Genomic DNA, 27,373 nt, shown 5'->3' on the forward strand with positions numbered 1-27,373 from the left:
CTGCACAAACTAAAAATTACAGATTTCCTGTGAGCTCCACCTTGAAGTCGATACTGCTTGCTTTCAGGTAGATTCCATTGTATGTCCGGTTTTACTCTTTTGTTGGTATTTTTATGTGGGAACTTTGGAGCACATTTGCAAGACTGGGAAGAACAATAAAGGTTACTAACAATGGAGGAATTCTGTATAAATAGCAACCAAAAACAATTACTTCAATGACTTGATTAAAAAGAACTCGGGACGCCTGGGTGGCTCAGTTGGTTGGACGACTGCCTTCGGCTCAGGTCATGATCCTGGAGTCCTGGGATCGAGTCCCACATCGGGCTCCCAGCTCCATGGGGAGTCTGCTTCTCCCTCTGACCTTCTCCTCGCTCATGCTCTCTCTCACTGTCTCTCTCTCAAATAAATAAATAAAAATCTAAAAAAAATAAATAAATAAAAAGAACTCAAGTGTACAACTGAGATCTTTGACGTTGTAAGTGATTTTTCATGTTTATTTCAAAGTAGCTTGGGAAGTTAGTCTTATTAAGTAGGCCTATTCGCAAAGCAAAGCAGATAAAAAATAGCAAGTAATAAAAAAATTGTTATGACATTTTAAACTACCCTTTCAGTACATTTGCACATTCTGGATAAAGTTCTGTAAAACAATTTGAGAGCTTCTGGGAAAGGTATCTTGAGTAACATTGCTCAAATTGAGTATCAAATACTTTGTGGTCCCTTTAGCATCAAGATGCCTCATACTCTGGTTGTCTCTTGAGTTTTTATGATACAAGCCCCAGGTACATGAAGTGATTTCACACTATGCCCAAGATGCGGGCCACCCACCAGCTACATGGCATGACAACTCTGCAGGCTGAACGGCAACCTTGATAATTATAAGGCCATGGGTAGTAGCCCCCCAGGGGCTCACAGATCTTCTGGCAATGAGTGTAGCTCCGTCTACATTCTATACAGCAGATTCCTTCATGATCCAGTCTAGGGTCAAATGTCATGCCTTCCCCCTCCTGCTGCTGTGAAATAAAAGGCAATTATTTTATTTCCTTCATAATAAAAATTTTGTAGCATGCACATTATTCTAAAATAAGATCCTGAATGTTTCATTGGTATAAGAAATCAGCATAACATTCTGTAAGAGGTTTTCAATCTTATTAGACCCTTATAATTCAAAATTCCTTCTAAAATATCAAGGAACCTCCATCTGTCACTGGAAGGAAGGTTGTTTTTTGTTTTTAATATTACAAAGTTTCTCCATGCCTTTAATGAGCTATGATTCCCACTCAGTAGTGACTCAGCTTGTTTTATGTTAGCCAAACAAAAAGGAGACATTGAAAAGTAGCATTTCTGTAACTACTGACTTTAAGTTAGTGGAACACTGATGCCGTTTTGTACTGATGGCTTCCAGGTCTCGGAGCACCTTTTGAAATTCATTGATCTAGGCTAATAGATTGCTGTGACAATTGCACTGGCTGAGAATGCTGGCTCCATTTAGATTTCTGCCTTCATTTCAACCTTAAGGGTTCTTTAACACTCAGGAAAAGGCACCATATAATGTCTAAAAATTCAAGATCTTAAACATTATTTTCTAGTTTCTATGTGCCATTATTATTACCTAAATAAAATTATGGATGCAGTAAAAATCACCTACACAATCCCCATTTTCACTGCTGGAGATATCACAACTGGAAGGAAGCTGACCTCTGCCAAATCTGTGTATCTGGTTTTCCTTTTCATAGGTTCCTAGGGGTTTAGATTCTGAATTCTCTGTTACTGAGTTACATTGCCAAGAAGCCCTTAATGTGTATTCTTAATTCTCTTGAAATCTCTCCTTGAGGGACTCGAACCTGGGGAGATGCAGCACCAAATATAGATTAGGCTTGAGCAAAGTGAACCTTGGAATGCTATCACCTTTTCTGGTATACCAACAAGTCTTAACCTTTTGGTGGTTTGTGGGGTGGGGGCTGCTTTTTATTTTTGGGAATATCAAACATACTGGAAAGGGGGGAAAAACTGTGAACTGAACATCTAGTTTTGACAGTTCCACTAACCTTTTGTCAAATTTGCTTGATCTTTTCTGAAGTATTTTAAATTTCGAAGTGACTTTAAAGAGAATTGAAGGTATTGTGACATTTCACACATACCTACATTAGGGTGTGCCTCTAAAACAATATTTGCCTACATAACTACAATGCCATTATCATACCTAACAAAATTGACAATTCCTTAACACCATCTGATAGAACTTATGTTCAAATTTAATCATCAAAATATTTCCATTTTTTTCTTTATTCTTCAGACTCTTTCCATTTTCTCCCTCCTTATCTGTCGAACTAGGTTCATCTGAGACAGCAAAAAGAAAACCACCTCATTAATTGATTATAGCTGATTTTTCCAGGGTGGGGGGAAGTCAAAAGCCTGTTGGTTGAGGTTGGGTTCAGCAAAGGTTTGTTAGGATTTGAGAGCTGGGAGGAAATCTCAGGTGGTTGCCCCAGGATACCTCCTGAAAGGAACCTGTGAAGGACTGAGCTCCTAGGGAGATGTTTCTTCTTAAAGCTGAGCACGAAATAAAGGAAAAACTGATAAAGAATTGGGAGTCTTTCAAGGAAAATGGATCACTCAAGTCTGGAAGCAAGACAGGCAAAGTCACATCCTGCCCCTGTGAAGGGGCTGATGCCCTCTCCCTTGAGCCAGATTTACCTAGCTCAGCTACCTGGAGATTAAATTATATTAAATTTTCTGTTTGCCTATTCAGATGTATTTCTCTCTTTTTACTATTTGAGCTTTAGGGAATGAAGCACTGTGGTGGTCCTGAATTTTCCAATAAGCTTGGGTCATTTAAAAAATACTTTTGTTTCTAAATCTTTCTAAAATATGTTAGTCTAAAACTAGAAAATAAATTTGCAACATGTGAAACACTATAAAACTGAAGAGGCTACACAGGAAAAAAAAATAGATGAATTGGCCTAAGAAAAGATGCTCAACCTTACACATAATTAAAGACTGGCAAGATGAAACAATGAGAAGATACAATTTTACATCTGAGAGACTGGTAAGGATTTTTTTTTTTTTTTTTTGAAGTTTGATAATAAATGAGCCCCGTTCATTACAACTGAAGACATGAAGCTGGTGTAATTCCTTGGGAGACAATTTGGCGTCCTCCATTAAATAATGTAAAATTACCATCTCCTTTGACCTAGTAGACCCATATATCTGTATTTATGCTAAAAAAAAAAATTCCCACACATGTACAAGATATATATATATAAGAAGACTAATAGTTAAACTAGCAAGGTGATGCCTACTGTGTGCCAGGCACTGTCTAAGAGCTTTACCTGCATTACCTCATTTACTCCTTCCCGTGACCGGGTGGGGCATATACAATGTTGTGTACTATTAACGGTATTTTCTAAGAGCAAAAGATAGGGTGATAATTTACATGTCCACCAAAGTAAGACTAGTTAAATTTCTGTACATCTATCCACACAATGGAATATGATGATGTGGCCATTAAAATGAATGAGGTGTATGTATGTAGGAGACAGAGCAATCTCCAAAATACTGTGACTGGAAAGAAAGCAAGGTATAGAAGTTTATATGCTCTATGGTGTTAAAAATGTGTTAGTGCGGTACACTCTTGTGCAAAGAAAACTGGGCTGTGGGAAAGGTGTCTGAGATGGGAGGGTAACACATTTTTTACCCTTTTATAAACTTTTTAAAAAAATGCATGTATTATTTTTTTTTTTTTCATTTAAAATACTAGTTACAAAAATTTGCTATTCTTTTGCTCCCTTCACTTACGGTAAATAAATTTTTTTGAAGATTTGAGAAGTCTTTAGCACGTTAGTGCCATCCTTATAAATAGCAGTGCCCAGTGTTTCAGTCTGAAGTGTTTTATCTGTGTGTAGGAGTCTGTCCCCCACCTGGACTGAGAGCCCTTGAGGGCAGAAGCTAACTCCTCTCTGCATGCACAGGGCCTGGGAAAGAGCAGGTTCTCAGCAAATGTCTGCTGAATGGATGAATAAAGTGGATATAAATGGGGGGCGGGGAGAGAATACTTTCATTCCATGTACTGTCCCCAGGGCACATTCTTGGAAATATTTTTTGAATAATCAAATTCCTGATACGAATTTGTCTTCACATATTTGCCTATGACTCAATAAAGGGGAGAGCACAGAAAAAACTTTGAATAAGGGTTACAACAAAACTGGATTTCACACTAGAGAGACCATGCTTAAGTGTCTTACCCTCATTTTATAAACTTTGTGACAAATTCATATGTATTTTTTTAAGTCATTGAATAAAAATCCAAGATAATTATTAAGTGCTCATTTGAAACCTCAAGTAGAAATAACCACCACTTCAATGTTCTGTTCAAGGGATATATCTAAGCGATCATGAAAACAGCAATACGTACATGGTAAGGGTTGTCTGGGTTAAAGGGTTCTGAATCCTCTTGAACACTAGGTCTGGTTCCGTTACTTGGTCCTCCAGGGCCTGGGTTGCCCTGTGGTCCACTGTGTGGTCTTCTTGTAGTAGTTGTAACAATTTTTCTTACCAATTCTCTTCTTTCTCTCTGGATTTCTTTAAAAAAAAAAAAAAAAGGTTTTTTGCTGTAAGTTAATTCATTTATTTGGATAACTGAGGAAATATGTTTATCAAGGTAAAAGCATAAAGGGGTATCAAAACACATTCTTATTATTGAAATTTGTTTTGAGGAATTTTTTAATAGTTTTAGAGTCTTAGGTTAATACTTAAAGATACAGATAACCAAGATTTGCTTTTATAGTCCTAACTGAGGGAGATACTGTGAGCTGACAAAAATCCATTCTCAATTCTCTGTTTCCTTATGTGCTTCTACTATAGGGACTGAGGAAGTAAAATACCACTTGTTTCCGCAGCCTCCCTTCCAATTAAGAGAGACCAGTTGGAACATTTCTGGCCAGTGAGATGTAAGCAGAATATGTTGGTGCAGTTTCTGAGAAAGCTTTTGATTTCTTGATAAAAGAGGACTGAAACAGCTTTCTCTGTCTTGTCTTCTTGAACATAGATATATCTGGGTTATGAGAGCCAATCTGTGACCAGAAGGGATAGGCGCAAGGATGATAAACCAGTATGTTGTGGGTAGCAAACGGTAAGCTAGGAAAGAGCCTTGGTGATATCCCTGAGTAGCTGCTAATGTCAGAAACCGACCTCCAGACTTCTGACTAAACCCTGTATTTACTGAAACCACCAATGATCAGGTATTCTGTTACTTGCAGTCCTGAGCATTCTCTTTCGTTGTTGTTTTTTAGTAGGCTCCACACCCAACATGGGGCTTGAACTCACAACCCTGAGATCAAGAGTCACATGTTTTACCAGCTGAGCCAATGAGGCACCCCAGACCTGTACATTCTTAGTAGATTGACCGTATGTGTATGAAGCTTTATAGTTTTCAGGAGATTTGTTATCTTGGCTGATTTTTTTTTTAAAATCCTGTAGGAGGATAGAAAAAGCAGATACTTTTATACATGGGGGCATCGAGGCTCAGAAAGACCAAGACACTTGGCCAAGATCACAGAATGGGTGACAGAAACAGGAGCCAAACGTGAACTTCTCTGGCTCCCAGCCCAGTGCTCTAGTTCCTCACACCACCACAGGGGGCCTGTGGCATGACCCATGGCTGCCGAATAACTTGTGGGAAGTCGCACACAGCTTTGGCCTTGGTGTCTGAGTCTTTCTTCATCTGTAGAATGGAGGTAATGTATCCAGTTCACAGAGTAGTGATAGAGAGTAGAGCTGTGTCTAAGGGTTTTAGCATAGCATTTGGCATAAAATTACTCAAATGTTAGGTGATGATAACTACATAATGCTGTGTTATTTCTGAGAACTTAGATGGGCTTTACGGCCACGTGAGCTTCCACAGATAGCTTCTAGGTTTCTGAGTTCATGGTTGGAGAAGCATCACGGAACCCTGGATTCAAATCTCAACGCTACTTTTAACTAACTGAATGACTTCAGGCAGGTTACTAAAACTCCGTGAACCTTGGTTTCTTCATCTATAAAATGGGGATATTTGTAATTACCTGGATAGTTGTAGATAAAGAATGACTGAGGATAAAGCCTTGAGCTGTAGCACAGTGGCTGGCAGCTGGCCCCCAGCCAGAGCTCAGCAGCCGCCAGTGCTCAGCCTTCCCCCTGACCGTGTACTGTCTCTGAAAACACAGCCGTGTGACGCTGATGACCTGCCTGCTTAAGGATCCAAGGCAGGGGTTGCTGGACCTTGGAGTTGGGGAGCTTTTATTAGAATTAGGTGTTAGGGACCAGGCATCCTCAGAGCGGGTTTCATTTCCTTGATTTTATTGTTAAATGTGACTGCATTTATGAAAGACTGGGAAAAAAATAACCTCCATCTTTAATGTGTGTAATATTCCGCCCTCTAGCGATCCCCAACAGTTATTTACCCCTTTCCATTTAGGTGGTTTCCACTTTTCTGGTGTTGGACCTAACATGTAGTTCTGGGGTGGGTGTTGTGAGGACTGAATGCTTTGGGCGGTGGGGGGCCAAGCTACATCTCGGAAGTACAGAGCTTGCTTTGCCGAAGGGTGAAGGTTCTCATCCCATCAGTGACACTAACTCTAGTCAGATCCCCGCCCGCCAGTACCCTGCTCTGTTATTTTTCCATAGCACTGCATAGGCTGCCATATGATTTTCTTATTCTAACTTCGTGTTTGTTTACTGTCTCCCCTTGCTACAGCATGAACTCCCTGAGGGCAGGGATTCTCGTCTGTTCTGCACCAATGCATCCCAGCTACCTCGAGCCAGTAAATGGCACAGAGTAAAGCCTTCGGAAAAGTGTGTGTGCGGTAAACGAATGAGCTCCTGGGTAAGAGGCTTGTCCTCAAAGAGAAAGCGATTAGAGCTCTGCATAGTAGTAGACTCAGAGGCTTTTGTCCTTGACTGGACAAGGGATAGGTATTGGGGTAGTTCCTGGGAGGTGGAAAGCAAGAAGGCGTGTTGCATGTGGGGGCAGGTGAGGAATCAAAAGCCAGCCCTTGGCAAGAGACCACAGTCTTGTGAGTTGCAAGCGCCCACTGGAGCGAGAGCAGGGACGGCAAAAGTGACTCGGTTTGGCAGCCCTGTCCAGTCCCTCCAGTGCTGACAGCCACTGCTCATGCCACTCCTGACTGAGCCTGCATGTGGCCTCAGGATCCTTCTCCACTCACTCTTCCAGGAAGCCACGGCTAGTGGCTTACAAATTGGATCCTGTTGGCTTTGCCTGGACCAGAAAGTAACCATCTTATCCAAGCTTTGGGACATAATGAGACTTGTGACCTGTAGGAATACATTAGGGGTGACAGAATCAGAAGCCTGGACTCTCTAAGCCTAGTGAGGGTTTTTTTGTTTGTTTTTTGTTTGTTTGTATGTTTTTTGCTTTTCGTTTTTTTTAATTGGGGTAAAATATAAAATTTACGATTTTAACCATTTTTAATTGTACAGTTGAGGGGCGCTACGTGCGTTCACATTGCTGTGCAACCGTCTATCTCCATAAGTTCTTTCACCTTGTGAAACTGTAACTGTTCCCTTTCAATAATCACTGCCCCTTGTCCCTTCTAAGCTTGATGGTTTTAGGGCCTGTATTTTATTATCATGCTGCTCTCTTCTGTATCCCATAAAATATTTCAGAAGACAGAGTATATTTCAGCTGTGCCGGGAGAAAGGCCTTTCTTCTACTCTTGAGCCACAGCTCCAAAGTAGGCCTTTGGGGTGGGTTTCGGGCAGTGGGGCGACTGGTGGTGAAGAGTGAAAGGACCCCTGGGTACAGAGAAATTCACGGCAGAGTTGGCCCTTAGGGCTCTCACCTGGCCTTCACCACCCACAGAGAGCTCGAAGGTGTGTTCCAAGCTAGCTCTGAACCCCAGGGGCCCTTCATTACTTTTCAAGGGACTTGGAAGCCGATGCTCGAGCCTTGAACTTGAAGAATCTCAGACTATACCCACAGTAGCTTTTGGCTGTCCCATAATTCTAGGTTTGAACATAATAAAGATTCGGCAGTATGACGGCTTCTTAGTCCCTTGATTCTCTGCCATGGGAATAAAAAAATGTAAAATTGGAAAGCGCAAACAACTTAGATTAAGGGGCAGAGCAGAAAAAGGAGGGAAGTATCATAAATAAAAATGGCAGATAATGCAGTGGTATTCTGTCTCCGTGATCCACTTCCTGTTAACCCTGCTGCTCAGTCCCTTCCCTAAAACATTCATGGCTGTCACCTTCCTTCTCTTTGATCTTTCTTGCCAATTACTGAGACACCGTGGCACGCATCCTGATGTATCTTCCTTGTTACAGGCTCAGGCCTGTGGAAGGCTCACAGGAAACTCACTCAAACAGGGAAATTGCCAGCAGCATTAAGAGAATTTAAAATGTTACCTTTTGGATATGTTGGCTTAAGCCAGAAAATAGGAAGGTCGCCACAGAGTTCTAAGACCTTAGAACTCAAGAAGCTGTTGTCCTTTACAGGCTGGTCTACAGCCACCCAGATAAGAGAATTTTCTTCATATTTAACTGGCATGATCTTGCCTTCCTGCAAGTAGGTAAAAATGAAATGCATTGAGCAAAGAGGACAATGAAGCATGCTCTGTATTTAGAGTCACGTGCTGGTAAATTATTTCACCTAATAAAAACTTAATGAGAACTGCATGTGTGTGTGGGATGGCGGGGAGTTGTGTATGTATGGGGTATGTAGGGTGTGGGGGTGTACTTGTAGGGGGTATGTGTGGGGTTGGGTGTGTGTGTGTGTGTGTGTGTGTGTGTGTGTGTGTGGTCTGTAGTATGTGTGGGCATTTGTGTATGGGGGGGATATGTAGGATTGTGTGGTGGGTTTGGGGGTATGTATGTGTAGAGGGTGTGGGGTTGTGGGGTGTGTATGTGGTGTGTGTATGGTGTGGGGATGTGTGTGTGTGGTGTGTGGAGATTTGGGGTATGTGGTGTGGGGTGTGTGTGTGGTGTATATGGGAGGGCATGTAGGGTGCGTGGGATGGGTGTGGGGGTGTGTATGTGTAGGGGGTATGTGTGGGGTGGTGGGGTGTGTATGTGGTATGTGTGTGGTGAGTGGGGATTTGGGATGTGTGGTGTATATGGGGGATATGTAGGGTGGGTAGGGTGGCTGTAGGGGGTATGTGTGGGGTTGTGAGGTATATATATGTGGTATGTATGTGGTGTGTAGGGGGGTGCGGTGTGGTGGTGTGTGTGTCTTGTCTTTGTAACTCTCTGCACAATATTGTCTTTGCCCCGCTTGTCCCCCCGCCTTTGGATAACTGAAATGTGTGAATACTGAGTGTCCTGAGTGGAAGTGAAAATTACTTGATACCAACTTTGAGACTTAGGTTAATCTGATGTTTTTGATCAAAGATTTTTTGAGGAAAAGCAATTGAATGGACTCTGAAATCCTATAAAGGATAGAGGAGCCCTTCATTTGAAGTGAAAATCCTTTGGGGTTTTGTTCTGCAGCTTCTGAACAACAATGGAAAAAAGCAAGTGATTGCTTCTTTAATGTCTTCAGTTCAAAGTATTATTTAACATAAACCATTTCTACATTTCCCAGCTATAACAAAACACATTTCAGGTGTCCCTCACGTCAACCACACCACTGAGATTTCAAAGCTAAACCCTGGATTTTCTTCTACCGCGAGATGCTGAGAACCGTCTGATAACCCAGAAGACAAATTTATTTTGCCAGGTTGTTCCTTTCATGTATTTATTAGTTTGCAATAGGTTGGAGAAATTAAAATGTTTTCTCCCTATTTTTAGCTAAAAGCAGCACTTCATTTTTATTTTCTCCCCCAGGCTTATGGCTGCATTAAAACAACTTAAAGTTATTGGAGGAGGCTAACACTCAGGTAATCTACTTATTCACCTTAAATTAAATGGCTCCATCCAGGAAATGAATGCTCTTTGGGTATAGCAGCATTTTAAAGTTATACAAAACTGATGAAAAATGTATAAGACCAAGCGGTGCATAAATACCCCATCATAAGCTAAAGCGTGCGGGGAAAGCGTGGGGTGCTCAGACCTAGGACCTAGGCATCTTACAAGCTGGTGATGTGCAATCAGCTTGCAGCACGTAGTCCCAGCTGCCCACCCCGCCTCACCTCTCCCTGCCCCTGCCACACAGCCCTGCTTTTGTGTGAGGCAGCCGTGTCCCCGCCCCCAGGGGAGACGCTGTCTGCTCCCTTGCTCAGATCCTCCAGCGGCTAGGGCTGCCCATGTGACCAGTTCTAAACCCTGCAGTTCACACTGAAGTATGCTGGGGGGCTGAGAAGCCTTCTGTTCCTGATGAAAGGGAAGTCACGGTTGGCACTGCTCAACCTCTTCCTGACTTCCTTCCTTGATGCGTGGTTGATGGTTGGAGCTGGGAAGGAAAGCCCAAAAACATCAGCAATGCTGGCCCCCTCCTAACATTGCCTACTATGAAGAAAAACAAGTCCTTTTGTGTTTCAGTCACTCTGAGTGTAGTTTTCTGCTACTGACAGCTGGACACATTCCCAATTCACACAAACATGTTGCCTGAATCTGGCTTTGTCCACCAGAGGACCCACCAAGCACAATAGAAACAACACAGGAAAAATAATTCGCCTCTATGGTCTAAAGAAAAGAATCAGATGAGGACAAAGCTTGAAAATGCTAAACTGTTCATCACCGTGAGTTATTTCTATATTCAAATAATAATTTTGAATTGCTATTTGAAATAGTGAAAAACAAGATGGCTGAAGTATTCAAGAACAAAAGACTTAAATTATAACCATCTGATGACATATGATATATCCATTGTAATCTACATTTTAGAACTAAAGATAGTAAGAATGCAGAGCAATATAACTTTAATCATGAAGAGTATCCCACACACCCACACACACATGAAAATAATTCACCAAAACATTATCATTAGTATTAACATGAACATCTGTGGATTAAGCAATTGTGGGTGATTTTCTTCTCTATTCTTTTATGTATTTCCCAAATTTTCTGTAATGACCAAGTATTGTTTTTAAAAAATCAGAAAAAACGGGGCACCCGGGTGGCTCGGTCGGTTGAGCGTCTGCCTTCAGCTCAGGTCATGATCCCTGCGTCCTGGGATTGAGCCGCACATAGGGCTCCCTCCTCAGCTCAGAGCCTGCTTCTACCCTCTCTCTCTGCCCCTCCCCTGCTTGTGCTCTTCCTTTCTCTCAAAGAAATAAATCCTTAAAAAATAAAAAATTTAAAACAAAACAAAACTACTTGTTTTTAAAAAGCCCCGGAAATGTACTGCAAATTTAGGATTAGATCTCTGTCAGCTGTGGCTGGAGAGCTGGTCCTTTCGGAAGCCAGGAGAGGAGAACTGCTTCTATGGCCATTTACAGAGAACATGTAAAGGATTCTGTGTTACAGAAACGGAGTGCTAGGACTGTTAACAAAATGGTAATGTGATAAGAGAAGCTCAAGGCTCAGAACAAAGGAGGTCTGGGTGTCATTTTTATAGTATGTACTTTTACGGCCAGCTTTAAAAACTCACGGTTTGTTGTAGCTTTTGTTTTGTTTTGAGACACCTGCTGCTGCTCCTATGACAGCAAACAATTAGGCAGTTTCCAGGCACCTCTGCTTACTCTTATTTTTCTTCCTTTGCCTTAAGGGAGCTGATGCTGGCTTTACCTCCCTCTCAGGGATACAGGGAGGACCAAAGCTGATCATAATGGAATTAGTAATTTATAGCAGCAGCTGTGTAGTCATTATCCAGTAGGTTCTAAGGCCCTGGGGACAGGAGGCAGACCCTTAGTTTGTAGGTGACAAAACTGAGGTTCAAAGAATTGAAGCCACATCCATAGTGTCAGAGCTGGGATTTGAACCCATATTTTTCGATTTTCTCCCCACCATACCCTGCCACAACTTAAATAGAGGACGATGACGCATGTGGCCACGTTGAAAGCCCTACAGCATGGAATAAATGTAAGGTAGTAGATGTGTCTTTAGAATTCTGTGCAATTCTTAAATTTTTATAAAATCAAGCTCAAAGGCAAGTTGTTAATAATAAATGGAAGAATTGTGCTTAAAAAATCTCACGAGTCTGACACATAGGAAAGGAATTAATAAATGTTAAGGAGCTTCATTGGGCTGAACTCAAGTCAAGGAGAAGAAACTGTAGGGGGAACCAGCTCGGCTCAGAATAGGCGCAATGGTTTAATCACCCCCCACCCCCACCCCCAAAGTTGCCGGGCGCTGAGGGAAGGGAGCCGCGTCACTGTTTTCCAGCACAGGTGTGGTGATCCGCTGCTGGAGATTTCCAGGAGGAATTCCCACACTGAGTGGAACTGAGGCTAGAAAGCTCCCAAGGCCCCTTTAATGAAGATTCTGTCATGAGAAGTCCTTTACATTGTTTTCATCACTAATCAGTTCCCTCCCCAGCATTAGGCAAACAAGGGACCATGTAAAGACCAAGCCCCTTTGTCTATCAAAGCATGACACCGGTACCCACCAGCTCAGAAGCGATGCTCTGTTTGGTCACGGTGCCCACCTCAGGAATGCGAGCCTTCACCTGTGCTTTGATGTAGCACTTTTCTCCTCCAGCGAAACGGATTCCAGTGATGCCCTAGGAGAGAAAAGTTCATCCATCCCGCTATGCATTCATTCGTTCATTCAATGTATTTAACCGCGAGATAGGCCCTGTTCCAGGCACTGGGTATAGGGATGAACAGAACGGACTCCCAGGTGTGGTGGGCTCCTCCTCCTCTGCCTTCCACAAGCCTTCCTTCCCCCGCATCTGGCGCTTAGAACTCCATGCCACTCCTTGTCAAGGTTCTGTCCCAACTCAGTTATAAGCCTCTTGACATTAGTATCTGATCTTTTTCTTTTTGGTGATCCCACAAAGGTTGTCCAAAGATGTGCACCCAATTCATTAATTCCAGGAATTCAGATTTTGCTAAGTCACAGAGGCAGGGAAATAGTAAAGCTCCCTACACCACAGGAGCTGACCTTTGTTCCCAGACCTTACCGGAGGACTTGGATGCTTTGTTCTGTCCCCTGTGAGACACAAGCAGTGTCTCCTGCTTGTCACGCTAGGGACCAGCCTCCGGGGCCACATCAGCCGCAGGACTCCAGGCTTGGCTCACAGCTCAGGCCCGATGCTACGGCAGGTGCACGAAGGCTGAGAGCACGTTCTGTCCCAAGGGTGTTTACTTCCACCCTGGTGGAGAACCTGTGGCTTTCATAATGAGTGAGTGGCCAAAAACAGAGGTAAACGCCTACATATTTTATGCCCTAACAACAGACACCCACAGAAATCCAAACATCTCAACTTGTTAATCTTCTGTTCAGTTGAGATGAATGTCAAGAAGATTTAGGACTTGGCCAGCAGCCCTAGGGCTGAGGGGCGACGTGCCGGAGCACAGAGAAAGAAAGTCTCCTTCTTCCTAAAGCCCCTCGTGCTCCACCTTGTGGCCTCATGGGACCTGTTCACATATATGACACATGAGTCCTAACATCACCTCTCACCCAGAGAGAGGGGGTAGCAATATCCTTGCCCTCTCCAGGAGGAGGGACTCCCTGCACCAAAACCACCAGGAGAGATTTTAAAACCATGGATGCCTGGGGGAATCTCTACAGAGATTCCCACTTAACTGGCCTGGGCCAGTGCCCATCAGCAAGCTCCAAGCTTCCAAGCTCCCCACATGGTTAGAAAGTATAGCCAGGGTGACAGAGCACCTGTTCAGGGAGAAAAGAACGTACTCCGCATAACAAAGTTGTTAAATGACTGAAATAGCCTACTATACATGGAATGTTTTTGTCCCCTCACCCAGATTCCTATGTTGAAACCTCCCCTCAGTGGGATGGATTTGGAGGGAGGGCTGTTGGGAGGTGATGGTGTCCTCCAGGCAGCGCCCTCGAGAATGGGATCAATGCCCTCCCGAAAGGGCCCCCGGAGAGCTCTCTCACGCCTTCTGCCCTGTGAGGACACAATGAGAAGATGTTCCAACTACGAACCAGCAAGCAGGCCCCCAAGAGATGCTCACCTGCTGGTGTCTTAATCTCACACTGCCTGGCCTCCAGAACTGTGAGCGATTTCTGGTGTTCAGAAATCCCCCAGGCTCTGGGAGTTTGTTACAGCAGCTTGAACGGGCTAGGGCACAGCCTTCGAATCCAAGTTTCTTCTGTACCAGTGGCTCACAAATTGCCCCTGGCATCAAATTCACCCGGAAGACCGGATCAATAAAAACCACGTTGGGTCCCACCCCCGGAGTTTCTGACGCAGTAGGTCTGAATGGGGGCCACGCTCCTCTCTTCAGTGCTGCTGCCGCTGGTGGCCCCGGGGAACACCTTTGAGAACCACTGCTCCCTGCTCTCTCCTTGAAGGCCTGCTGCTCTTATTCTGCATGTGAATCTAGGGTTCACAGTTAGAAAAACAGAATGTGGTGGCTGGGGCGGGGTGGGGGGGGGGATGACTGCCGCCTTCATTTGATATGTTCCCTCCACCTGCAACCCCCACATTCTCTGAAGGTAAGTTGCAAGGGAGGAAATACCATATCGCCATGACCATATCCCCAAAGGACAGGGTTGAGTCTATTGAAAGATTCGCAGCCCTGAATGTGAATCTAGTATTGAGCTAGTTCTGACAGTCTACACGCTGCAAAGAGAACTGAAACCCCACAGGGATGGGTCCTGCGGGAAGGAATTCACACATATTAACCAACTTGTCTGGCTACAAATCCATATCAAGCAGCCAGATATATTAAGAGAGTAAACAGAGGGAATGGGAAAGCACAGGAAAGCCAAGCAAACCCCTGTTTCTGCAAACAAACAAGGCCTTAGAAGCTGGTGCTAATGAAGAAATTTGCTAGCAAAGATAATGAGTGCAGAGTCCAATGCTCTAGCATTTTTTAAAAATAAGAGTCAGCGATCTCATTTCAGCTGCCCGTTTTTTTCTGTCTAGAATATCTAATGGAATTCTGTGGGTTAAACTAGAAGTTTCCAAGAAGGGGTCCTTCCCCCAAGACGGCACTTTAGAAATCTTACAGAAAGTTTTTGGTTGTCACAAAGACCGGGTGATGGAGGGCTCTCCTGGCCTCCCGTGGGCAGGGTCCAGGGGGGCCGGATCCCACAGAGCCCAGGGAAGTCCTGCAGAACCGAGCGCCCCGGGGCCTGGCTGGAAAACCTGGTTGGAAGGAACTGTGCCTAGAATCTAACATGCTTTTACATATCGACACAACATGACTTCCGGCACAGTCTCAATGCACGAGGACATTCTGAGGAATGCAATTACCACGAAAATGGACAGAAAATTGTGGTTTGTTCACTGTTTGAGAATATAACCTGGTATTTAATTTGCCAACACACACTTAAGTCAGTCCGTATTTTCGGCTGTGGCACTGCGAGGGATACCCCCTCTTGGAGCAAGTGCATGATGTCATGATGTTTCTAAGTGCATCAGGCTGAGCGTTTGCATACAGAAGTCCCAGTTATAATATGAATTGCTTTTGTCTTATGTTTCTTTGATGTTATAGTTGGGGCCATATTGATTTTTGTAAACTTTTTTTTTTTTTTAGTATAGCTGACAATGTTACCTTAGTGTCAGGCGTGCAAGATAGTGATTCAACAAGTCTTCATGTGGTGTTGTACTTATGAGTGTAGCTGCCATCTGTCACCGTACAACCTATTACATGCACAATATATTCCCTCTGGGGGGCATTTCACCTCTGTGACGTATTCATTCCATAACTGGAAGTCGGTATCTCCCTCTCTCCTTCACCCAGTTTGCCTATCCCCTCATCCCTCTCCCCTTTGGCAACCATCAGTTTGTTCTTTGTATTTATAGGTCTGATTCTGCTTTTTGGGTTTTTTGTTGTTGTTGTTGTTTGTTTATTCATTTGTTTTATAGATTCTATGTGTAAGTGGAATCATACGGTATTTATTTTTCTCTGACTTTTTCACTTAGCATCAATCTGTCTAGGTCCATCTACCTTGCTGCAAATAGCAATATCTCATCTTTTTCATGGCTGAGTAGTATTCCACTATATATTTATATATATATACCATATCTTCTTTATTCATCTATTGATGGACACTTGGGTTGCTTCCATATCTTGGCTATTGTAAAAAATGTTGTAATAAACATAGGGGTGTACGTATCTTTTTGAATTAATGTTTTCATATTCTTTAGGTAAATACCTAGTACTAGAATTATTGCACCAAATGGTATTTTCATTTTGAATTTTTTGATGAAGGGTTATATTGATTTTTGAAATCACTAACCTACCTGGTAGGTAGGTTATGCTATTTTTTTTTCTTTCCTCTGGCTTTTTAAATTCAAATGTTCAAATATACACAAAGTTAAAAGAATTGGGGAGTGAACACTTGTATATACCCACTAGCTGATTCTATCTTAATTTCAAATCAGGGTTTACATTATATAAATGAGTCATTAGGCCAGAAAGGATTGGCTTAAGCCAACAGCATTTACGCTTCTGAGGGTAAAATGTTTTAGAATGTAACTCATACACTCTGAACAAACCCCTCTTTGTATTCCTTGAGGGTACTGACAAAGACCCTCCTTGACTCACCTTGAGTCAATCTCCTCTGAGTCCTTTTTTTGACCGGGCCCCAACTGTGGGCTCTGCCTTGGTCAGTTTATTCCAGTTTGAGCAAGAATCCAGCTGACTTGGCCTAGATCTGACCACTCTTGATACCTGATCACCCTGGCTTGCCTTTAGCAACAATCCTGTTGGTTCAGTTTAGTAAAGAACTACTCCATAGCTTAGTAAATTTCTATCCACCAATACCCCTACCCTACTCCTTGGCTATAAACGCTCACTTTTCCTTATGGTATTCAGAGTTGAACACAATCTCTCTCTCCCCTACTGTAAAACCCCACTGTAGTAGCTTCCTTTGAATATGGCCTGCCTTCTCCTTTTTAACAAGTGGCCTGGATAATTTTTTCTTTCACAGTATACAACCTAGCGCCCTTAGTTCAGGGCTATTCTCTTTCACGAGGGCTTTGTCCCCCACTGGCTCTACTAAAACCTAGGTGGGGTCCTAGCTTAGCAGGGGAGACTGTTCACTGTTCACAATTTGGAGCCTTTCCTAATTTGGCTCTACCCCTCTGCTCCCCTTCCCCACCTTCCACCACACTGGGCTCCTTAGAACTCAAGAGTGGACCTGTGCATTTGTATTCGGGACTCCTCTCTGGGTCTGGAAAGCCCTGCCCCTACTTCTTTGCTGGTGGAAATCCTCATCATTCTTCAAGACCTGATGCAGCTGTCATCAGCTCTGTAAAACCTCAGCTCCAGGTTACCAACAGCTGTCCCCCAACCCCTCACCCCCCACCACTGGTATGTTCCATTCTGTTCACAGCTCTGTCATAGCACATTTCCCAGGTGGGCCTGAAGTCACTTCTGCGTGGCATGTCTGCCTCCTGGTCTAGACTGCAAGGTCCTTGAGGGAGGGACCAAGTGTCAGAGCATCCCTTGTGCTTAGCACTGTCCCTTGCACACAGTAGGCCTTGATAAACACCTCTTGAATCTGATGGATGGTTTAAAATATAGGAGAAAGTAATAGTGCAGGTGCCATAGTGGCTGATTCATGTGTTTTCAAAAGTCCAGGCTTGTTTAAACCCCTAACAGGTTCCATCCATCAAAAAAATGTCCTACTCACCAGTTCTGACTTAGAGAAATGTGGAAGCTATCAAAGAGAATTGATCAGTTTATAAAATATTTGTGGTCCTGTTGGCCTACGAGAACAAAACACAATCAATACCATTATTAGAACCGAAGGATTATAAAACAGAAATATAGGTTTGGGATTAAAATATTTTAAAAGTGTATTCCTGATTCATGCACGTTTGAGAGACATAGATCTTTTCTTATTCATCTGTGCAGCTCCCTTTGTGTATCTTGATCTTATGACACATCGTAGGTATTCAGTTCTGTTCTGGATTGAATGATGTGTGTTGGGGAGCTACATTTTGTCATCTTTCATTGGGCAGTACAAAGAAAAAATGCTTTTACCTTGTCCTGGGTCTAGCAGTAAAAGCCTTTAATACGTCCAGAGAAATTATCTTTGTGTACTGACCAGAACCATTCGCAAAGCTCCGACTAAATGGTCACATCCAGGGCTGCAAAGCCCACCCCTCCCCCCGACCCCCAGCCAGAGCCCACTCTGAACATAGCCAGTCCTTGTCACAGCAAGGAATACCTAACATCACCCATCCCCCGGGCTCCAAGGTTAGCATCTGTTTGGTATTCAACGGGACTTGTGAAATGCCTTTTGGCATCAGCAAGGGGAGTTCTTTCATTCAAATGAAAAGCATCTTTAGTTTTTCTCATCAATTGGAGCAAGGCGGGCCGATGAGATGTTGGTAGGCCAATAAACTATCAGAAGAGACATTATTTTCAAGTGCCTTTTTTCATTATCAAGTCTCACCTACTCCATCTACAGATTTAACAGGAGAACACAAACAGTGATGCCTTTTCCTCATCTTTGAACATGAAGAGAATAAAATATTTACGTGGGCCAAGAGGAGAGAGGGCCCCGAGGGCCGCTGTGTTGAGGTCCTACACTGAAGCACGGTCGCAGAGCTTGATGTCTCAAATTGCCTATAAATTGAACTTATGAAAACAAACGTGTTTGCCCCTTTCAAAGGAGACTCGAATGTTTTATCTGTAATTGGCCATGGTCAGAAAACATAGGATTATGGTAGGGGAATTTCTCCATGCTAATTTTCTGGATTAAACGGGAAATCTGAAGAATGGAGAGAAGTACGTAAGTAGATCCCACCAGTTGTTGATGAGATTGCCAGGTCATTACAATTTCCCTCCTCTCTGCAGGCTCCCATTTCAGACCTCGGAACATTCTGGGGGTGCTCTGAGCATTTTATTCACTGTGTTACAGAAAGCTGCTCGGAAAAAAATAGCTCTTTCGAGTCCTTCTGCCAAGACTTTTATATAGTTCCAAGTACCTGTTCTTTTCAGTGCCAACGTGTTGTTTTTTCGTTTAGAAAATATAAAGGACAAAGAGTGGTCCTTCCTCAGAGAGAATATGCTGCCTAATGTATGTGAATTAGTGGCGCCATGACTGCCATAAAGAACAGTTACCGTTTGGTTGTGTGTGAGAGATGTTGCTTCTGCCTGGATTAGGAGAGCCTTGCAGGCTTGCCTGGTTAAACTCTCTAAATGCATGAAATATACTTACATTCTGGAAATCATTAACTTCAATTGCTTCTTCAGCTCCACTTCCCATTTTAAAGGTCTCCAGGTTGTTCCCAGTATCTATTTCCATTGACCCATCTTGTAATTTCCCATTGATACTCATGGTATAATGGACATTGTAAATCTGGAAGGGAACACAGGAGTCAGTGATGCTTCCTTTTTAGAGCAATTCAGGGCTTATCTTTAGACCTGCAGTATAGAAGGTGGCTTTCACATCTGTTAGAGATATACCGAATCATCATTAATACATGTACATATAAGGGCTTCATCTGTACACCCAATCACTTAATACAATGATTTCTTTTAAAATGCCTTAAAACCGAAAGCTCTAGTAGTCTTGGATACTTATTCAAATAGCGAAGTGATCTGCGATCTTGGCTGCGCCCTACCGGTATCTGCGTAGACGCTCCAGCTTCCGCTCAAGCGTGTCCTGCCTGGACGAGTCGAATCAGACCTTGTGGGGATGGGGCTTGGATGTAGATCTTTCTTTTCCTAGATCAGTTCTACTTTGCAGTCAAAGTTGAGAGCCATCGATGGATAAATGGTTAACTGGGCTGTTAACTGAACAAGTCTGCAGTGGCACCTCAATTTGAAAGGTTTTCACAACATCCTCTGGTATAGAGTGAGGAGTACAGGCAGGGCTGGGACATGCCGGATGTAGAGCAGCGCTTGTGGAGATCAAGGTCAATGTGCACATCTGTTTCAGCTCAAAGTGGGAGTTAGTCATTTTAATGACTATGGGACAGGCATATGGTGTTGTAGGGCATATTGTTAGGAGACGTGTGGGGGAAGAAGGGAGGGAGACTTGGCATGAGAGAAGAGCAGCGGTCCACGAATCAGAAAAATGAGGGGCTGCGCCACTTGTCCCTGGGTCTTGTGAGGTGCCTTGGGTGTAAAATGAAGAAGCTGGGCCATATAGATGGTGTTCATTTCTGTCCTTCGAACTTGGAGGCTTCACAGAGATGGCCCAGAGGTGACGGTGGCAGACCAGATGGGACAGTGACGGTCGTCCTTTCTCTCCTGTCCACCTACAGTTTAGCTAGAGTGGCTCTGCTTGCTATCTGTGTTATGTGTTGGATTTCTGAGTAAAATCTTAAGAAAAATAATCCCATGAAATATTTTTTAGTTTACCACTAAATTAGATCACCCAAAGGGCTCTCTTAGTTCAGACATCGTGTAAGTACGCTAACAAAATAACTCACACATTGCTCCTGCTCAGTGTGTGGCTACCTTGCTTAAACTTTCTCTGTGTTGTGGGGTAATAGGTGGGTCTTACCTTCCCTCTCTTCCCTCACCTTCCCTCTTTCTTTTTCTGACTTAGAAGCAAATGGATGTGTGCGTATCTCTATATATCTTATGTAACATATAAGATAAAATCTTTAGAGAGGAAGGATCAAGAACTGATAAGAGACACTTGCTACTTAGTGTCAGGTCAGTAGGTCAGAACTGCAAATAGCTGAGATTCAATTCAAGTCTGATTTTCTCCCTCATTATGAAGAAAGACTGCTACATGGACAGAACCTGGAAGAAGTATCTGTTATTACCAGATCATTACTTGTAGAAAACTCATTATCACAAGACCCACAGAGCACAGTTTTATTTTACCAGCAGAGATGTAGAAATGGCTTTGCAAAGCAGTCCCCTTCTGGGCAATGGCCTTTATTCCGCAGCACAGAAAATCCTGGCACGCAATTTCAGCCGACCGTCTCTCCAGTGCCCTTCCTTCTGCCCTGCACTGGGATGCCTGTGGTATGCTGTCCCCAACGCTTGCCCGATCACAAGAACCACTTCCAGTGGTTCTGATTTACCAGAATTTGGAGCAGAGCCCACCAGTCTGTTTGCCTCTGCATCTCAGGGGATCCTCGTGATCAGCCCAGTTTGGGAAACCTGTTTTCTTTGGCTGAGCCAGTGCTTTCTGCAGGTAAGCTTTAGAAAGTGGGCTCTGTTCTGTCCCTGGGCTCTCTGAGCAGCCACCACGCACACAGGCTAAGCATGACCGTCAGAGGGAGTATGGCAGACCACATGTGTGTGAGTTCTTGCTGCAACAAGCGTCCCTCACTTGTACAATAAGAAGCTGTGTGTGTGTGTGTGTGTGTGTGTGTGTGTTTGAGAAAACATTGCACATAAGCTTTTACTCGTAAGACAATGCAAAATTTCACAAATGAACCATTTCCAAGTTCTTAGCGGGTCTTAAGGAGACAAAATTAGAATACTAGAAGAGTGGTTTGTGGTCCTAATTTTCCTTTCCCCCACTCCCACCCCCTTTGCCTGGAAAGAAGCTCCCTGACCAGGCAGAGGACCCGCATCATTTGTAACGTAGCTCAGCCGATCCTACAGAAGGAGCGCACTGTGCTCAGAGGTGGAGGGGTTGGGGGGCTGTCTGTGGGAGGCCTGTGCCCTGGTGAAGTGAATGGTGGGAGGGTCCACAGTCCAAAGCTCTTTCCAAAGTCCTGGGCCCTGAGCTCAGGAGGCTGGGCTGGTGGGGCAGTGGTCACATTGCTGAGCCCACAGAGCCGTTGGCACCTCAGGAGATTCTCTGAATACAAGGGAGTTTATTATTTGCCCCAATTCTGCTCCATACAGTGCTTTTTGCGGCCAGGAATATTTGCTAATGAGTTTCTAATGAAGCCTGGGTTCTATAAGATTCATGACATCATGTTTGGGACACTCTCTAGAAACATCAGTCTGAGAATAAAGGTCTCAAGCACTGATCTCATTCCCTCCTCCCACAGAGCAGGGTTGCTGGCTCTCTCTTCTTGGTGGGACTTTCCTCATATTTCAATACTTGTTCCATGTACAGTCACGTGGATGAGACATGGCCTCAATATTTGAGCCCAGGCACTTGTCCCCCAATTGTGAGCACTCTCATGCTTCCTAGTCCCCCAGCTGACTTCCCATAAACCTGTCCTGAGGGGATTTGCCCATATGAAAGGGAGAGGAGGGGAATGACAGCTGGTTCTCCTCTATAAACTAATATAGAGGGGCGCCTGGGTGGCTCAGTGGGTTAAATTAAAGCCTCTGCCTTCGGCTCAGGTCGTGATCCCGGAGTCCTGGGATTGAGCCCCACTTCAGGCTCTCTGCTCAGCGGGGAGCCTGCTTCCCCCTCTCTCTCTGCCTGCCTCTCTGCTTACTTGTGATCTCTGTCAAATAAACAAATAAATAAAATCTTAAAAAAAAAAAAACACTAATATAGAAAAGCAGAGCGTGGATTCTTCCTGAAGAGTGGGGAAGTCCGTTTAGTGGTGGATGTCTTTTGTCTGATGGAGACTTACCTCTTTGGGTTTATGTTTTGTTTGGGCTATTTATACTTGTGTTCAAGGAAAGCACACCTGAGCGTGTGCTCCGCAGAGAGGGTGCCAAATGGACCCTATTTCGTGTTTTGTGATTTGTTTTTCAGACTTAAGTAATCTAGAGCAGCACCAAATATTTTGGGAGTAAAACAAAACAAAACAAAAGGCGATTTTCTGCATTCTTCTGCCTATACAGGAAATAGAAACAACATTGATTGTTGGCAATAAAATGTGATTCACTATTCCTCTGTAGTCTTGGAATTTAATACCGCTCTCTTGAACCAGACTCTTGTGGTGAAGTATGAGATGAAAAGACGGAGCCTCACTTAAGATGATCATTCAGTCTCTCTTTTTAGAAGCTTGTCAGTTAGTTGTATTTGCCTTGAATAATTAAATGCCAAATAGTATTCATTTGAATATACAGCATGTCTAAAATCCCTACCCTCCTCCCAAAAAAGCAAAGCTATTTTTACCTCCAAATGACCTATAGCACTGAGGCTTTGTCATCTAAAAGATAGCATTTACGGTGGAATACCATACAATTTCCCAAGGGATGACAATCTCAACCCTGCTATTAATGGAGAAGGAGATCTTGAAATCATTCTCCTGTTCGGATTTGCTGCTTTCAAACATGAGAATCTGGCCTAACTTCTATATTTAAAATACAAATACATTAAGGCACTTTTCAAATATACACAAAATACTGTGCAGTTCTGATCTTACAAATCGATGCTCGTAAATTTGATATAGTCTCTCAACAGACTCAGTGCTAAATGGCATGATTATCTACAGTAGGCATTTGAGTTAAAAATACAAATTATGCAGTGACTGCAGAAGATGTGATGTGTAAAATGGTTGAATTGCTTTCAGCACCATTTTCTCTAAGTACTGGAATTCGTTCATGCTTTGAATTTCATGGTGGGAGAGAGGGGTGGGGTGACAAACAGCAGTCACAGATCCTCTGAGGGTAGTGATTAAGAAAAAGCCCTTTGTGTGCATCCTGGAGATGGAATTCTTTTCCATTAGTGGAAATAAGCTTATACCAGGCCTGGCAATGGTCATCAAGATAAAATGCCTCCCCCCCCCTTTAGAGAGGTGAACAAAATTCAGAGTACTTTGAGAACACCCTGGAATTCTGCCCAGTCATGTTAGAAGCGCTTTGTATATGCTTTGAGAGCCAATGGAGCTTTAAAATAAATAGTTACATTCAAAGAAAGTAGGACAGCAGTTAGTGAAACATTTACCATTAAATCACACGTGACTAGGCCAGAATTGATTTTTAAAGAGATTTGCCACCTTTAATGAAGTTAGCCCATTTCTTTTCCTCAGGGCAAGAGAGAAGGGAGCATTCATGGAGAGGTCACATGCAGTGAAAGAAACAAAAACTCTTGAAAGGTCAAGTTCATCCCTGCTACTGGGTCTGACTATTCCCCAGGCCCATCTTTGCCCTAGGCTCTTAAATTCGTAGCCTTTCTCGGCCGGGAAGGGCCTTGGAGATGATTTAGCTCCATTTCTTCCCCAAGGCCGAGGCCAGACAGGTGAGGGGGCTCACCGACAGTCTCAGGGCCGCTGGCGGCAAGCGCCAGGCTGAGATCCGCGGGAAAGGGCCTTCCTCCAACTGTCCCCTGCGTTCTCCCGCTACTCTATGTTTTAATATTCCCCCTTAAAACTCTGACTTGCTTCTCAACGAAGTTGCCGAGAGCGGAAAGCAGCTGGTGGAATTGGATGAAGAAGGGAGAAGGTGCCCCGGGGGACCTAGAGAAAAGCGGGGGCAGGGGCGAGGGGGCCCGCGGGCAGCGGCAGGCGGCCCCCCGCGGCCCAGCGCTCTGGCTCCACCTGAGGGGTGGACATGCGGGTGACAGTGAGGACGCCGCTGCCCCGCGCGCCTCCCCGCCCCGCGCACCCAGACTCGGGTCCGCACCCCGCGCGCCGCCTCTGGACTTACGTGATTGTCGCTCCCCTTCCAGAAGTAGAAGGCCCCGATGGCCCCGAAGAGCAGCAGCACCGCCCCCGAAATGAGGACCACAGCTCCGACCTTGAGCAGCCGCGCGGGGCTGGAGGGCTTCACGGTCACCGTGGCGTATGCCTGCGGGCCGGGGCCGGGGTGGTCGGGGAGGGGGGACCGGTCACGTCGGCGCCGCCCGCACCCCCGCACCCCGCACCTCCCCTGGAGGTGGGAACCGGCGCTTCCCCTCCCCTTTCGCCGCGCTCGGTCCCGAAGGTCCCTTGTACTCAGGCGTGGATGTGCGATCAGCAAACTTTTGCCCAGGAGGGCCAGGGCCCCGCGGCTGTGCACGCTCCGCCCGCCACAGGACGCCCGCTCCTGCGTCCGTTCCCACCCTCCCCTTCACGGCCGTCTGGGGTCTCGAGAACCCTGCACACGCGCGGGGTTGGGCACCAGCCTCCCAGATTCGGTGGCGCAAATCCCTGACTCCGGGCAGTGGATTCGGACCCCCGCGCAAAAGCCGGGCCCTGCGTGTCCACTGACCCGGCAGTGGGACCGGGAATCCGGAGCCCTACTCACCGGGGGACTGCAAAACTCGACGTCGTCAGGCCCCACCAGGGCGATGGGAACTTTGTCGGAGTTTTCTGTCATGGCTGTGGCCGGAGGAGCGAGACCCTGGCAGCCTCCGCGCGCGCCCTGGGCTCTGTTCCGCTGCCCCGACGTCCCGGGCATTTCAAGTCCGAGCACACACAGTGCCCTGTCCCACCCGGGCCAGCCCAGCGGTCCCCACCCCTTCCAGAGCCTCACCTCTCTCCTCCCTTCCCTCTCCCGCCCCAGCCGCCGTGTGAGCTCGTCCTGCATTCCGGACCCTCTCCTGTCTCCTACCTCCCACCCCACCCCGCCCCAGCGCCCTTAGTGTGTCACGGTGGGGATGGAGATGGGGAGGGTTGGGTAGAGGATGCCGAATCCTGCAATCCCAAAAATGTGACAGTGCCAGCACTCTTTCTACCATCCAAAGATCTCTTTAAATGTCAGAGGACCCTGCTGTGACATGGTGCTGGAGGTGCTTTTCCTGACTTTGTGTGTGGGTTGGAAGCTGGTAGAACAGGACAGAGTGGAGAGGAGAGTTTGGCACTGCTGGAGGGTCCCTGGGACTAGAGCACTGAGCAGGGCTGGGAGATGGCCCTGGTCACCCATGTCTCTAGAAGGTCTAGGAGGAGGGTAGAGCGCTAGCCAAATCAAAAGCCAAGGAGAGGAAGCTGGAGGGAAGGAGTTGGGGAGACCAGAACGACAGTGCATTGTTTGGTCGACTTTGTGAGTTAAACAAACAAATCAACAATGGCAACACAAACACACCTCGAAAACATTATGTCCAAAGGAATACCTAAAACATATATTTTTTAAAAAGCAGAACAGTGAAAGTACTTTTCACTTTTGGAAATGCCATCCACCGGTATTAGGATGACAGAGTGCAAGAGTCCAGGAGCGGGACCCAGGCGTCCTGACTGAAGGGAGATTGGATGGGCAGGGCGGCAGCAGGAGGAAGTGTTCCATTCTGGGTCGCTGGAGAGGGACTGGACGTGTGACAAGCAGGGTGCAGTGGGGCCAGGAAAGGAGGCAAGAATGGAACCGGCACCCACGGAAGGTGTCTGTAGGACTTGACAGCTGTTGGGCTGGAGAGACGGAGGGCCTCCCCTCTATTGTCGTGGGTGGGTGAACTGGTACGACTCTGATGGAAAATAATTTAATTCCAAAATGCCAAATACAGTCTCATTTCTGTGGATCCATCCCACAGACACACTCACAAGGGTGGAAAAATCCTATATATGCAAAGATATTCACTGCGGCATCTTCATTAGAACAAAGGACTGGAAACATCTTGGGTGTCCACCGTGGAGAATTTATGGTGCGTCCTCACAGAGGGTTCTTGGCAGTGATTTGAAAGAAGGGAGCAGCTTTGGATTTCCTGATGTAGAACACTTCCTAACATATTTTACGTGAAAAAAGACAAGGGTTGGAAATGTGTATAAATGCCTTTTTTTTTGGTATCAAAAAAATGCAAACAAGATTATATGTATGTATATGCTCTCTGAAAAGATTCACAAGATACTGACAGCAGGGGTTGCCCCTGAGGAGAGCTGGGTGGCTTGGGGACACCACGGAAGGGAGATACTTCACTGTGTGTCTTCTGGAATGTTCAAATTCTGTATTGAGAACACTTAACTAACTTCAAAAAATGAGTGAATGAAATAATAAATAACGGCGAGGGGGGGAGGAAGTGCACGTAACACGCGAAGACAGTTCTTTCAAGAACTTTGGCATTGAGGGGAAAGAAAGTAAGGGGGCTGGGTCAAGGGAGTTGGAGGATAGGGGCGCCTGGGCGCCTCAGTCATTAACCATCTGCCTTCAGCTCAGTTCATGACCCCAGGGTCCTGGGATCAAGCCCCTTGTGGGGCTCCCTGCTCAGCCAGAAGCCTGCATCTTCTCCCTCTTCCACTCCCCCAGCTTTTGTTCCCTCTCTCACTCTCTGTCAAATAAATAAATAAATAAATAAATCTTTAAAAAAAAAAAAAGGGAGTTGGAGGATCAAGAAAGTTCTCCCTGAGCATAACAAATAGCATGGAGGACAAGGGGAGATGGAGAGGAGAAGGGAGTTGAGGGAAATTGGAAGGGGAGGTGAACCATGAGAGACTATGGACTCTGAAAAACGATCTGAGAATTTTGAAGGGGTGGGGGGTGGGAGGTTGGGGGCACCAGGTGGTGGGTATTGTAGAGGGCACGGATTGCATGGAGCACTGGGTGTGGTGCAAAAATAATGAATACTGTTATGCTGAAAAAATAAAAAAATTTAATAAAAATAAAAAAAAAAAAAAGAAAAAAAAAGAAAGTTCTCCCTGACCCACTCCCACACCCCCACTGGTCCCCCGAAGCTGGAAAGA

At 45.0% G+C, this 27,373-nt stretch overlaps 1 protein-coding gene across 2 annotated transcripts; it reads right to left on the reverse strand.

Annotated features, from left to right (window-relative positions):
- Nucleotides 1-472: 472 nt before the first annotated feature.
- CNMD (chondromodulin) lies at nt 473-25,226 on the reverse strand. 2 transcript variants are annotated; one of them, XM_047720073.1, is made up of 7 exons: nt 25,014-25,226; nt 24,435-24,575; nt 19,183-19,323; nt 12,479-12,592; nt 8,401-8,554; nt 4,412-4,578; nt 473-1,007 (listed from the first exon to the last, which is right to left on the reverse strand). In XM_047720073.1, exons 1-7 carry the CDS (start codon nt 25,164-25,166, stop codon nt 795-797), a joined length of 1,083 nt encoding a protein of 360 aa, XP_047576029.1. In that variant the 5' UTR covers nt 25,167-25,226; the 3' UTR covers nt 473-794. The 2 variants fall into 2 exon arrangements, with proteins under 2 accessions (XP_047576029.1, XP_047576028.1); XM_047720072.1 differs by having other exon boundaries at nt 473-1,010; nt 25,014-25,224.
- Between the last annotated feature and the right edge of the window lie 2,147 nt (nt 25,227-27,373).

The sequence above is a fragment of the Lutra lutra genome, chromosome 3 (genome assembly GCF_902655055.1).
Source record: "Lutra lutra chromosome 3, mLutLut1.2, whole genome shotgun sequence".
Lineage (NCBI taxonomy): Eukaryota > Metazoa > Chordata > Mammalia > Carnivora > Mustelidae > Lutra > Lutra lutra.